The 14846-nt window shown below is 35.4% G+C and overlaps 1 protein-coding gene across 2 annotated transcripts; it reads right to left on the bottom strand.

Annotated features, from left to right (window-relative positions):
- Positions 1-6461: 6461 nt before the first annotated feature.
- Positions 6462-9309, bottom strand: LOC136202950 (fatty acyl-CoA reductase 3-like). 2 transcript variants are annotated; one of them, XM_065993954.1, is made up of 9 exons: positions 9107-9308; positions 8920-9023; positions 8634-8836; positions 8442-8542; positions 8142-8334; positions 7617-7778; positions 7430-7511; positions 6931-7325; positions 6462-6832 (listed from the first exon to the last, which is right to left on the bottom strand). In XM_065993954.1, the coding sequence occupies exons 1-9, from the start codon at positions 9189-9191 to the stop codon at positions 6673-6675; spliced, it is 1485 nt and encodes a 494-aa protein (XP_065850026.1). In that variant the 5' UTR covers positions 9192-9308; the 3' UTR covers positions 6462-6672. The 2 variants fall into 2 exon arrangements, with proteins under 2 accessions (XP_065850026.1, XP_065850027.1); XM_065993955.1 differs by lacking the exons at positions 6462-6832; positions 6931-7325 and having other exon boundaries at positions 7421-7511; positions 9107-9309.
- Positions 9310-14846: the final 5537 nt, after the last annotated feature.

Below are 14846 nucleotides of genomic sequence, written 5' to 3'. Positions count from 1 at the left end.
ATAAATGGTTGGCGTTTAAATTTCACGTCTTGCATCTAAAAAACAATGATATTTATTAATATAAAATTTTTTTATGACGGGTAACGGGTACCCTAGGGGTCATGGTTTTGATCTCATACCCGTCTCATACCCTTTTATACAGGGTACATGTAGTCCCATTAGAATCGGGTAGTGCCGAGTACCCGCAGATACATTACCCGTTGCTATGTCTACTCCCTAGTCGGATTTTTCAGTGTTTCCACCACATTTCAATGCCCGGAGTAAGCCGATAATCCATATTTATTTATTTTTATATTACAAAAATACCCCCATACAGTATTTCTGTCCGTTTTTGAAGATCCAATATTCAGAGATTGTTTAGAACTTTTTCATCCCACAACAAGACCACGCTTTTACCTTCACCTTGAAAAATTTAGGACCACAAATCCATACTCAAAGTCTACCTCATTCTTAGGCGTTTTCAAGTCAAGATCTCAACCATTGATTTGAGTGGGCAAGAAAATTCCAACTCAACGGAGGAGAAGAGAACGAACTTACGTGAAAGCGTGATCATATTGTGTTAGGGTTGCTTATATCCGCATTGTGTTTATTTTCAATCAACCATTTTTAGAAAAAAATATATTTCTTGTTTTTTCTGACCGGATCGTTGCCATAATTACCTTTAGCTTATTCCACCTTGCTTGTATTAATCTGTTGTGCTCTATGAAGCACGGAAACTTTTCATGACATGTGTTTCTCCATTTCCGTCAGATGTTCCCCGTTTCCGGCAGATGTGGGAAACAAAAAATCTCCAAAACTAATACGAAATGTTTCCGGACACGTTTCCGTAATTACCCAAAATATGAAATGCGTCTCTCATGGTTTTACGTGTACCTATTTCGATTAAAATTCTGGAAATTCAAACTTTCTATTTTGCAATTCCTATTCAATCTAAGATTAGGAAAATTGAAACTTCTTATTTGAGAGATAATTCCTTCTTTGTAGCTTTAATTTAAAGAACTTACCCACATTTCTTTCTCTAATAATTTTTGTGTCTTGAATCTCGATTGATCTTGGACTTTCTTCCTCTTGTTCTTCATGTAACAGTTTGAATCACTGAGTATTGTTATTGATGTATAATTCAATATATATATACAGAGTACAGTTCACGTTGTAGTGAATGACTAATTTTATAATCTAGGCTAGAGATAAGGAGCTAACTAGCTAACTGTATAGATAAGATATAATCTACAAGTAAAAACAATATGATCTCTAATACACCCCCGTAGTCGAAAGGTTCGGAGGCCGAACATTGAGACTATTTCTGAAGTCGTCAAGCATCAGGGAGGGTAGGCCTTTGGTGAATATGTCAGCAATCTGATATCGAGACGGGACATGTAAAACTCGGACCTCGCCTTTGGCGACTCTTTCACGGACAAAGTGAATATCCATTTCTACATGTTTGGTGCGATGGTGCTGAACCGGATTACCGGCGAGATAAACGGCGCTGACATTATCACAATAGACAATGGTAAATTTCTGAACCGGGCAACCAAGTTCAAGGAGAAGGTTTCGGATCCATCATGTTTCAGACACAACATTCGCCACCCCACGATATTCGGCTTGGGCGCTTGAACGGGATAGAATGGGCTGCCGTTTTGCAAACCAAGAAATAAGGTCCGGGAAAAAGCGTTTGTTGTACATTATATTTCCACATTTGATTGGAAGACTGATGTTTTTAGCAAATCGTGGCCCATAGGGGGCCATTTTAGATGTTATATATGTGACAAGCTTAAAGTTTAGTCCCACCTGTACAATTCTAAGGGGAATGATAAGGATTAGTGATACAGATTGAAAGCGATAAATGAAGGTTTTAATCGTAAACCAACAAAGAGGTTCTTCTCTAGCTAAATTAGAAGGAGTGAATCCCAATAAACAAGGTATAAACCTTAGGTTCTCAAAGAGAATGCTTTTTGATTTGATAAAAAATTGCCTCATCTTTACAAAATGGGGGTTTAAATACATCCTCCTAAAGATAAGAAAAGGACAAGGACTACCCCTACTAGGGTTACAATGAGGTTAACAACAAAAGGGTAAAATAGGTAATACGCCCCGACAATCAGTACAAAGGTACATGTACGGAGTGTCAGAGTTGTTGGTGAATTCCTTCGGGAGGAAGTAAACCTGGAGATCCGCCCAGGAGTAGCTTGAGGATCCTCCCTTGGTCTGATGTTGATACGCTTCCTTGTGTACTCCTAGATCCGCCCCGCTTGTATGTCCTTGAGATCCGCCCTCCTAGGTACACCCTCCGTGGATGTGATGTCTGAGGATCCGCCAAGACGCGCGTGATCAGTGTCCTAGTTAGGATGTCCAAATATACCATAACCTCATCCCCAACTTCAAACATTCCGTCAATGGGGCGACTATGAAACTGAAGTTTTTAATGAATCGTCGATAAAAGGTTGTTAGCCCATGAAAACTCCTGATGTCCTCCACGTTCCTCGGAGTAGGCCATTTTCGGATAGCTCTTACCTTCTCCCCATCAACTTGGACTCCATCTCCACTGACCACGAACCCAAGGAAAACCAGGCTCTCCATGAAAAAATCACACTTCTTAGTGTTGGCGTATAGCTGGTGTTTCCTTAACAGGTCAAATACTGTCCGCAAGTGCTCCACATGTTCCGCCAAGGTCTGGCTATGAATCAGAATATCATCAAAATACACAACTACAAATTTGCCAATTACCGGGCGGAGCACCTGATTCATCAGCCTCATAAATGTACTGGGGGCGTTAGTCATCCCGAATGGCATTACTAACCACTCATACAATCCATCTCTGGTCTTGAAAGCAGTCTTCCACTCATCCCCAGCCCGAACCCGTATTTGATGATAGCCACTCCTGAGGTCAATCTTGGAGAAGACTTTAGATCCGCCAAGCTGATCCAGCATATCATCCAACCTTGGGATTGGGAACTTGTACTTGATGGTGATCTTGTTAATGGCCCTGCTGTCAACACACATCCGCCAAGACCCATCCTTCTTGGGTGTAAGTAAGGCTGGAATGGCGCAAGGACTCATGCTCTCCCTAACGTATCCCATCTCGTTGAGTTCCTGCACTTTCTGTCTCATGATGTCATTCTCCTTTAGGCTCATTCGATAATGTGGGAGGCTTGGTAAACTAGCCCCAGGCACAAGATCGATATGATGTTGGATGTCCCTCAAAGGTGGTAGCCCACTTGGCAGCCCTTCAGGGAACAGATCTTGATATTCGCCAAGTAGGCGGGTCACTTCATTCGGCATCTCCCTCTCGCCCCTTTGGGATGATTCGTGATTCGCCTTCACCATTACAACATACACCATCTGGCTCTCCTCACATTCTCTAACAAACGATTTGTGTGTGGGGCAGACCACCAAGGTAGACTTCTCATCGGCCTTTGGTTCTCTCATCATTGGCGTGAGTACGAAATTCACCCCATCCTTCATAAATCTGTAAGTGTTCCTTCTTCCGGCATGGATGGCGTCGTTATCAAATTGCCAAGGTCTGCCCAATAATAGGTGGCAGGCATCCATATCGACCATGTCACAACAGACTTCATCCCTATACTCACCGATCTTAATATGGACCTTACACTTCTGGGTCAGGATGCGCCTCCGCCAACAACCCGAATTTCCGAACGGCGCTGCTACTCACAATGTTCTCCTGGCTACCACTATCAATTATTACGTTGCATCGCCCACTGTTCACAAGGCAGTGAGTCCTGAATAGTTGGTGCCTCTGATCGCCCTCTACCCGGCTGGAGACTAACAACCGCCGTATCACATGAATGGCGTGTCTTTCCTCATCCGCCTCATCATCATCTTCTCCTAAGGGTTCACAAAATACTTCATCCCCTTCGTCATACCTCTCCACCATGTTGGCGCTCTTCCTCCTAGGACATTCGTTGGACCTATGGCCTGGCTCATTGCACCGAAAATATTTAAAAAGCGCTGGCCTCGTGTACGGATTGTTGCTCTTAGGTGGTATAGGTGCTTCCTTGTACGGCCTAGTATCTCCGATAGACCCCCTTCCCACACTGTTGACCTTGGCCCTACTGGCACTCGCCACCTGCTTGCCTTTGTCATAAGGCTTCATGTTATCTCTTCCTCCGGGCGTATACTCAATAGTGGCGGATCTCCTGGATCTCCCGGTTAGTTGGGATTCAGCCTTGAGGGCTAAATTCCTGGCATCTTGTACCCGAACCACCATCTGTGTGCCAATACGATCCTGGATGTTGTATCTCAACCCTTCTAGGTACCTAGAGGTCTTTTGGCTTTCAGTTTCTGACAAGTTGGCCCGTGCCGAAAGCCTCAAGAACTCTGAGGTATATTCATGGACACTTCGGGTCCCTTGAGAGCATCCCCTGTAGGAGCTGTAAATATACTGCTCATAATCCGGCGGTAAGATCTAATCGGATCTCTGCCCCATCTTCTTCTTTCTTCCCTCATCTGATCCCACCAAACTGATGCGCCGCCCTTCAAGCGATACGCCACCAGCCTCACTTTCCTCTCATCAGGAATCCCTGCATACTCAAAGAAATGTTCAACTTCCGATAACCAGTCTAAGAATCCCTCTATATCCAGTTCGCCTCCAAAAGATGGTAAGTCTATTTTTAGCTTAAAGGCATCATCTCTATCAAAGTTTCCTAGACCTGGGTATACTCTAGCAACATCCACACGTCGGTTGTCAACAAGCCCAACATCCCTCGTAGTTCTAACGGGATCATCATCCCCAATACCCTCAAAGTCATTACTATCACTATCAGCATTATGCACAAGGACATAGTTGGGTCTTCTTACCTCAGGATCCCTAGGGCCCATTTGTGGAAGCTGTTGTTCAGGGACTCCTTCCTTTCTCTGGGTTGATCCTCCTGCGGTGGGTCGGATTAGAGCCAGAACCTCCAGTTTGAAGTTTTCTAGGGAGGTGGTTAGCTCCAGAAACCGTTGGTCGGTTTGCCTCTGCCGCTCATGGCTGGCTTGGATCTGCTCCGCGAGGTGCTCCCTCAGCTCCTCATACCTCCGGTCACTGGTCTCCGTGGAATCTTGCGGTAGTCGGGGTTGAACCATTGCCAAAAGAAGTTTTGGGTCAGGAAATGATCGGCTCTGATACCAACTGATACAGATTGAAAGCGATAAATGAAGGTTTTAATCGTAAACCAACAAAGAGGTTCTTCTCTAGCTAAACTAGAAGGAGTGAATCCCAATAAACAGGGTATAAACCTTAGGTTCTCAAAGAGAATGATTTTTTATTGATAAAAAGTTGCCTCATCCTTACAAAATGGGGGTTTAAATACATCCTCCTAAAGATAAGAAAAGGACAAGGACTACCCCTACTAGGGTTACAATGAGGTTAACGATAAAAGGGTAAAATAGGTAATACGTCCCGACAATCAGTACAAAGGTACAGGTACGGAGTGTCAGGGTTGTTGGTGAATTCCTTCGGGAGGAAGTAAACCTGGAGATCCGCCCAGGAGTAGCTTGAGGATCCTCCCCTGGTCTGATGTTGATACGCTTCCTTGTGTACTCCTAGATCCGCCCCGCTTGTATGTCCTTGAGATCCGCCCTCCTAGGTACACCCTCCGTGGATGTGATGTCTGAGGATCCGCCAAGACGCGCGTGATCAGTGATCCCAGTTAGGATGTCCGCATCAATTAGTAACTTTTATGTTAAGTAATTGTATTCCTAGTTAGTACTCTTGTATTCCTTAGTTAGATTGAAAAATCCCAATAGATACAAAAATGAGAACTTTCAAGAGACAGAGGAACCGTATTTTCATTATCATCAACAACAACCACATCAACAACAAAGTTTTAGTCCCGAAATGATTCATCATCGGCTAACATGAATGATCATACAAAACTGTGAAATCAAGTTGTGTCAGCTACATAAATTCTCTCCCTCCACTCCATCCTATCCACTACCATATTTTCCTCAATCCCCGATAAAGTCATATCACTCTTAATCATTATCTTCTTTCTTAGGTCTCCCCCTACCCCCTCACCATTGCATCCCTTTACCACTCTCAAGTCCTCATAACCGATGTATCAAGTGCTCTTCGTCTTATATGGCCAAACCACCTTAGTTGGTTTTCCTCATTTTCATCGACATGTGAAAATAAACCACATCCTTTCATGACTAACATGAGCTATGTCTTCCATAGTAAGAAATTATTTTGATGTTAACTTAACACAAAGGTTATGCGAGAGAATTGGAGAAAACATTAACGCAAAAGGGTGAGAATGATTTACTATAGGCCCTTGCGTAGAAGTTTGATGTCATCTTATTTTTGATGTTTAAAACCTGGAAGTCTCTGATATCATGTGAGAATCCATCTTCACTTTACTAATCACAAAATTTTACATAACGCAAGCCATAATCCGTGATATAGACAATATAGGAAAATACAATTCTATTAACATTATAGACTTCCTTACACTCGCGACATGTTGACTAAGGTTTGTCTTGTAAATTAGATATGATTAATATACAACAATTTCTTACACTTATTCATTAACAAATAAAATAAACTTCCGAACACTTTTAATTTCAGAAATTACAAATGAAATAAAAATATGTGGATCTATCAACGCATTGCTGATTTATCCAACTTGAATATAAAATAAGTGATTAATAACATTAATTAAATAATATTGTAATTTAATTCATTCCATATTTAACAAGGCCAGGAATATGATGACCAACAACGAAATCATCCCAGTCAACTGTAGTTGGATCAAAGTTAAATATTTCTGCCTCATTAGTCGGACATGTTTCTTTCAATGCTTTTCTCAAATTTTCTGAATTTGTGTCATCAAAACTGCATCACAAACATAAACAAATTAAATATTATATAAAATAATCATATATAGAATTTTGATAAAGCATAATTGTATAAGGTTAATTAAGAATTCTTACATGCCCATTAAGTAGGTATAGGGTTTGTAAAATTCAACAAATCGTGTGAGCAGCCTTATCTTAAGACCGAGAGTCATATACATATCTTCGTATCTCTTTGAGAAGCTGGATGCTAATTGCAATGCCTTGAAAGGCAAGAGATATTGAATAGCCAAGTACAGACGGTAGGCAGACATAGAGTTGATAAGAGTGAGATTGTGATACTGAATTGGTTTTCCATCTTTTTCGAACAATGGATTTGCAGCGAAGTAACGATACATAAAGTCATCAATATTTGATAAGGTGACTTGATTTCGCGAGGATGATCCACTTTGGTACACTATTTCTGTTGAATATTTCTTCTCTCTTGCTACCATAGCTACTATCATATTGTTCACCACCATATCAGCAGGAATCTGCATCGATCATTACTTATTAATTAATTAATTTATTTATTTCAATTGACCATTAATTAGAATATTAATATGCAAACATACATATATAATTAAAATTAACTCACCAGATCATAGACTGTCTCTGGATTGTAAACAAAGCATTCCAATCTGCCTTTTCCATAGGCAGCAATCACACTGTCAATGGTTCTGTCATATTCAAATCAATAAAAAATTAATCACATTCATTTATATAAAATTGTCTAGTTAATTGTTAAATCTTATATAGGTCTCTGCGAATGAAGTTTTACTTACTTTGCACCTTCGATCCAACCAGGAAATGGTTCTTGGTAAGTACTAATGATCATAGATGGACGAATGATAACAAGAGGCAGATTGTCTTTCGAAGCTACTAAATGCATCTCCGACATTGCTTTGGAGAATACATAAGTGTTCGGCCATCCATGTAGTTTTGCCCTGTAGTTAATAAAAAAAATATTAATTATTTTAAATTATTGATCATATATAATCAATGTAAAGACTTATATTTGTTAGAGAGAGAAGATTTTTCTTGATTCATATTATTTGTCACTTTAGACTTTTCATGTAATTTTATCGTATTTTACCCTTATTAATGTTTAGCATTAATTTTTTTTTCATTTTATGTTTTTAAGATATCAAGAGTGATATAAATTAATAAATGTTACCGAAAACGAGGATTATTATAATGAATAGAGTTAAGGGGTATTTTATTCTATTTGTTTTAAATTTAATGTAAATCAATTTTATTGGATCAAATGTGACAAATAATATGAACGGGAGGGCGCAATAAATAATTACCTTTCGAGACCCAATTTTTTCATAGCTATTGCAGTTTCTTTCTGTGAAGCATTTTCAGATAGGAGTTGAGCTAGTTTTTCTTGTACCAATTTCTTTTCAACTTCAATTTCTACTTTGGTACTTCCATTCTTTGATTTTCCTAATGATAATGGCTTCTCTAGTATTAATCCTCCATCTTCTCCACATACATAAGCTGCAAAGAAAAGATGGACAAGCATCATAATAAGGGAATTAATTAATTATTGGAACTTTAATTAATTTGAGTTAATCATCATAATATTAAGGGAATTAATTAATTACCAGTAGACACATGGACAAGCATCTTGACTTTGTCACATTTCTTTGCAAAGTTCATTACATTCAAAGCTCCAAATGTGTTAATGCCTAATGCAACATCATATCTTCAAAATCCCCAAAAACAAAAGATTTAGTTAGTTTTGATTAATTAAGAATTAAATATTGATTATAATTATAATTAAAATTATTATATACCTTTCATTGAAGTTGGTTGAGGCAGCACAGTTGACTACATAATCAACTTCTTTCAATAGCTCATCAGTCAAAGAGGAATCTTTGATTCCTAAATCTTCACATGAAATATCACCAGCAACAGCTCTAACTTTTTCTGATATGAACGAATTCAGATTTTCACCGTATTTCTCTTTCAGAACCTTAAACAATTCCTTCTCTACCACCTGATTATATAATTAATCACATCAAAATTAATACTAATGCCATGAAATTAATAGATATTCAAAGCTATAGTGAGGGTAAATACATCTTGTTGTAAACGTTGCATAGCAGATTTAGCATCAGAAGCTCGTAAAAGAAGATACATTTTCTTCACATTCGGTTGAACTCTTAATATTTTCTCCACGAAAACTGCACCAATTAATCAAACAAAATCAATTAATTTCACTGAAAATAAAAAAGGATTAAGATGAATTGAATAGATAAATACATACTCTTAGCTAGATAACCAGTAGCTCCAGTGACCAAAAATGTTTTATTTTCAAGGAACTCAATAATGCTTCCTAACTCAGCTGCCATTACAATGATTTAATTGATTGAATAAAAAAATAAATAATGAATAAATTGCTACAGAAATATTAATTCTGAAGTATTTTGCTTCTGCTTTCAAATTCTGTGTTGTAAGTTGTGGAAATGAGAAGTATGAGAAGGGTATATATATAGTAGAGATTGTGGATTAAACTAATTAAAATCTTGCCCATCTTATAAGAACGGTCTATTATTAAAAAATGATTCGACAAGACTTAGATTTTTCTTTTTTACTTAATTATATATTCTGCAGTCAATTTTGGAGTACTTTATTATGTTCTAAAAATGTGTTCTATACAATATTGTCAATTTGGGATTGGGTGAAGGTTCATAGCAGGAGTTCAGCAACTCAATAACAATTAGTATATTAATTTAGTATTATAGTCTTGACTTAGCAAATTAAAATTAATAAATCCAAATTATTTTGTTGTTATATGTTAAAAATAATAACAACTATTCTTAGATCTTATATGTATTAGCATGGGGTTTAATTGTTATTTATACCGTGTTTGTTCGGTTCTCCTTTTGTCGTTTTTTTTTTCCTTCCCTTCAAGTAGTAAAATAGAAGTGTTTTGGTTAGAATTTAAAAACAACTGCTCATAGTTACTATCGATGGAAAATTAGTTAACTTCTTACCAATAACAATAAACATTAAATAACTAATAGCAACATCAATAGTGTCGGAAAATATTAAATAGTTTTTTTGGGTAATAAGATGAGGGTTAAGAACCCGGTAATACAACATGAAAAACAGAAAAACAAGAGAAAACAAGAAAGCAAACAAAGTACTAAAAGAAAGAACTAGGCAGCCACAACTCTGATGAGAACTGAGCCACTCCAATCTCCGAAAAGAATGTCGTGAATGCCGGGAGAAGGCGTATCCAACGGTAAATTCTTTGCGAAACTTGCCATCCAGTCAGCGGTTCTATTCCCCTCTCGATAGACATCTACAAAACGAGTCTCCCAACTCCTGTTGTTCATTTCCAAACACTGCCGAATGACCCAAATATGAGGGTGACGTATCTCCACCGAGTGAGTCATATAGCGAATGACTACTTGTGAATCCAGTTCAATAATCAATTGACGGTGTCCTTTCTTCCAATGCAGTTTCATGCCATAAAAGAGATCCCAGAGTTCAACTAGAGTTACCGACGCCATACCCACATTAGCGGTAAAACCTCCGACCCACGTGCCACTTGAATCGCAAAGCACTCCTCTTATTTGATAAATATTAAAGATAGATATTTGAAATATTAGTCAATAATGTTTAATTTAAATTTACCAAAAAAAAAATAATGTTTAATTTAAAATAAAAGATTTTTTTTTCTAATTTTTTAATTTAATTGAAATATTTAAATGATGTTATTAAAAATGACTAAGCACTTAATACTAGTATTAATCTAGGTGACACTTTTTGCTTAGCTTTTTTTCTTTTTTTGTATGGTTGTAATTATATAATAGGATTTTGGCAATACAAAAAAAAGTATAATATAATTTTATTTGAACTCAATGTACTGGGAACAGATGATAGGGATGTACTTAGTCATTTTCTGTATTATTCTACTAAGTGAGAATTTTATTCGTGAAAGAAAAGTCTCACGTATTGCAACTTTGAATAATTCAAGAGAATATATACATTTGTTAACTATGTCTTCTTGTAAATTATAATTTAAACTTTAAATTTTTTAAGAGAATTTAAACTATAATTATTAATTTAGTTAAAAATAATAAAATTTATTATTCCCAAAAATTTATTTTAGTATTAATTTGAATTTTTTGATTGGATGACTCGGTATGAGATAGGATCCTAATAGAAATGAGTTAATGTGTACCTTGTTATTATCAAATAAAATTTATTATCGATTTATATGGCAGTCTGAAAATAAAGTTCAATTTGTCTCAATAAAATCACTACAATTTATCTCAATAAAATCACTGAACTTTGAGGTTTGTCTCAATTAGATCGTTTCGTCGATTTCAATGATTAAAAATGATCAGAATGATGATATTAGTAGTAAATCAGTATGAATCAACTCAGATATTTGATTGAAACGATACATGATATCCATTTATACTACCTAGCAGACACCTGTCATTTTGGTTACACATCTAAGTTAACTCATTCTCACGTGTCTACCACTACATCATTTTGATGGATTTTAACTATTGAAATTGCAGGAGTCATCTAATTATGACAAAACTCAAATTGAGTGATTTGATTGATAGTTTGAAGTTGAATGACCATTTTGAGATAAAAATATAAGTTCAGTGACCAAGGTACATTTAACCCTATTTCGTTATCTTTGTAGCTTTTAAAAAAAGGTAAATTACATTCATGGCCATTAAACTTTATTCATTTTAATATTGTCACTAAACTTCAATTCTTAACGGTATGGCCATTTAACTTTATATTTTTTAACACCGGTAGTGACTCAACTTTAACTAACTCATCAAAATGACAGTCAACAACCTCAAAATGAAAATATTCAAGAAATCACATTTTTATTTTCCAAAATCACCTTTATTGGAGCTCTCTCTAAAAATTAACTCTCTCTCCAAACCAAACAACACGTAAATGACCCCAAAACAAAAATTTTCAAGAATTAAAGTTCTTTAAAATATCATTAACTCTTCAAAAAATTTATTTTGAAGCTGCCAGTGGTAGTTTTGAGGCATTGAGTGGCCACCGATGTTAAGAAAATGTAAAGTTCAGTGGTCATACCATTAAGAATTGAAATTCAGTGGCCACAATGTTAGAATAAGTAAAGTTCGGTGGCCATGGGTGTAATTTGCCAAAAAAAATCAAACAATAGATATGAAACTTTTATTTAGGATTAAGAAATAATTTGTTGATATGTATTTTGAAGAAAAAATTAGATAACACCTTTAGAAAGTCCCGAGAAAGGGTAACACCCAAAAAAAAAAAAAAAAAAAAAAACAAACACGAATAATGAGAAAAGAGAAGATGAGAGATTAGTTTTAGAAAGAAGTTTTTGCAAATTTTGAAGATGATGGCTAAAAATTCTTATATTAAAGCCAATGATAATTAATGAGTGCAATTCTAGGATGAAATAATTAAGAGGGTTGAAAATTGAAAATGGAAACCTATGCTACTGCCTGAATATTGGGGGTGATGAAATATCAAATGGAAAAAAATCCCCGTAAACAAGTTTAAAAGGTCAATATGTTATTAAAAATAAATTCAGAGACTTAATGAGTAATTTTATTGATTTTTTCCGACCAAATTCAAGAGGACGGTAATGTATTTGGCTTATTTTTTAATTTATTAATTAGGGTAAATAATTTATTAGTCTTTTTTTACCTAATACACTGTTAATCCTGCTATTTTAAAAAACACATTATTTGATCTCTATCTTTTGTCAATATTAACTCTTTGGTCCTTTTATATATATATATATATATATATTTTTTTTTTTTTTTTAGATTTTTAACCGTTATAGCATAACAGATAGACAGAAAAGATATAACAGATTAATATGACAATTTCGTATTTACTATGACTGTCTTTAAAGCTAAGATATGTTCGGTTAAAAATCTAAAAAACTAAACATAATGACCAAATGATTAATATTGACAAATGATAGGGACTTGATAAAGTGTTTTTCAAAATAAAAGAACTAAACAATATATTAGATAAAAAGAATGGACTAATAAATTATTTACCCTAATAATTACATTGTATGGTGAAATTTTTCCATCATTAAAAATCATTCATGAGATATTTCGAGTTTTAATGATGTTTTTCTTACTATTATAGACCAATTTTAATGACATTTACAAAAAAAAAAAAAAAAAAAACAAAAAAAAAATCAGAAAAAAAAGAACAATTGGTTGTTATTAAAGTATTATCAAAATCCATGGTCAAAGTCCTTAGAGAACAACATTGCGGTTTCGCCCAATTTACAATATTCTTTCTACGAATTACTTCCACATCATTACATTCTTGACTTCCAACATTTTATGTTCCCATTTCCAAAAAAAAAAAAAGGTAAGAAAATTTCTTAAAGATTTATACTTAAATATTAGAAAATATGAATATTTCGACTTGTAAATACATATGTCACAATAATAATTAGGGTTAATTAGAAGTAGATACCATGTAGTTACACGGATTTGTAGATGAGTATTTGTGATATATTTTATTACAAACGTAATTATGTGGTTTGCAAAATTTTGTATCTTTTCTACTTTGCCAAATGTGGGGTAAATTTCACATATGGTGTACAACATTTGCCATATTTCACACTTTGGTGTACAACCTTCAATTTGTTTCACTAATATATACGAACTTAGGAGTGACCTTCCACTATGGTGTATAGCCGGTGAAAATGATCGGTCAACGCCAGTCAACGTGCCACCTCACCATTTTTCAACTTTAATTAAACTCATTCAATATGTAATTACCAAAATACCCTTTATCCTAAAAAAAATAAAAATAAAAATACACTCTCTCTTTTGTTCAACTCTCTCTCTCTTTCCCATGGCTACTTTATCTCTCTAACTCCTTTCTCTCTCTAATTCAGTAACCATTCTCACCATTATTTTCATAAAAATCCCTTTCTCTATTTAACAGTTCTATTTAAAGGACCCTCAAATTCTTAACTCAAAAACCAAAATTTTCATGTTGGATTTTCAATTAATAATTGTAATAATGATCTGCTGGAAGCTGTGAGCTGTAAGCAAGATTATGGTGTTCTCAAATAACATGATTTCTAGAATTTTATAATATTCTTGAGAATGTCTTTCATATATAATCATCCATATCCAATGGCTTCATGCTTTGCTCAATTGGTTTATCATTTATATGTATTAATATCTTATACTAGAATAGTCCTTTAGTTTCTTTGTTTTTTTGTTTTGGTTCCAGGCTTTTGCTTCTCATCTGTAAAAATAAAAAAAATAAAAAAATAATTAACAGTTTCGATTTTTCGAACATGCCAAACCGTAAATGCCATATTTTTCAGGGAGCAATCGTACTTCTTCTCCGAGAAGTAAAGTTGAGAGAATTGGGATGATTTACAATGGGTTTAGTGAGTATTGAAGATGAAATTTGTTTAACACAGGATGGAAGAGTTGATGGGCTGGTACCAAAGAACGGAGGAACCAGTAAGAAAAGGAGAGGCGGTGGAACTTAGTGGATAAGTCCATGGAGAAAGAGAGTTATAGAGAGAGGGCAATAGATCTGTAATTTTTGATGGAACATATAATTACCAGACATTGAAAGAGGGTTAGAGAGAGAAGTGAAAAGAGGGTAATGGAGAAAGGGAGTTAGAGAGAGAGCAGTTGAAATGGAAAAGAGGAAGAAATGGTATAGATGTAATTTTATGTTAAGTGGTTAAATATTGACTTTTTGACTGGTCAAATAGCTGAGGTGGCACGTTGACTTTCGTGTTGACCGGTCATTTTCACCGGCTATACACCACAGTGGTAGGTCACTCCTAAGTTCGTATATATTAGTGAGACAAATTGAAGGTTGTACACCAAAGTGTGAAATAGGGCAAAGGTTGTACACCATAGGTGAAATTTACCCGCCAAATGTGGTCAATAACGACCTCAAAATTAAATTTTCAATAATTAAAATTGTTTAGTATCATATTTACTATGGAACCATATCTTTTATTTTTC

This window comes from Euphorbia lathyris, chromosome 8, assembly GCF_963576675.1.
Source record: "Euphorbia lathyris chromosome 8, ddEupLath1.1, whole genome shotgun sequence".
Taxonomy (NCBI): domain Eukaryota; kingdom Viridiplantae; phylum Streptophyta; class Magnoliopsida; order Malpighiales; family Euphorbiaceae; genus Euphorbia; species Euphorbia lathyris.
This window is presented reverse-complemented; position numbering and strand designations above follow the sequence as displayed.

Coding starts and splice junctions, on each gene's coding strand:
- LOC136202950 (XM_065993954.1), bottom strand. CDS start 9,191: ATGGCAGCTGAGTTAGGAAGCATTATTGAGTTCCTTGAAAATAAAACA. Junction 8,543..8,633: donor TCAACCAACTTCAATGAAAG/GTATATAATAAT, acceptor GGGATTTTGAAG/ATATGATGTTGCATTAGGCA. Junction 7,326..7,429: donor CAGAGACAGTCTATGATCTG/GTGAGTTAATTT, acceptor TGATCGATGCAG/ATTCCTGCTGATATGGTGGT.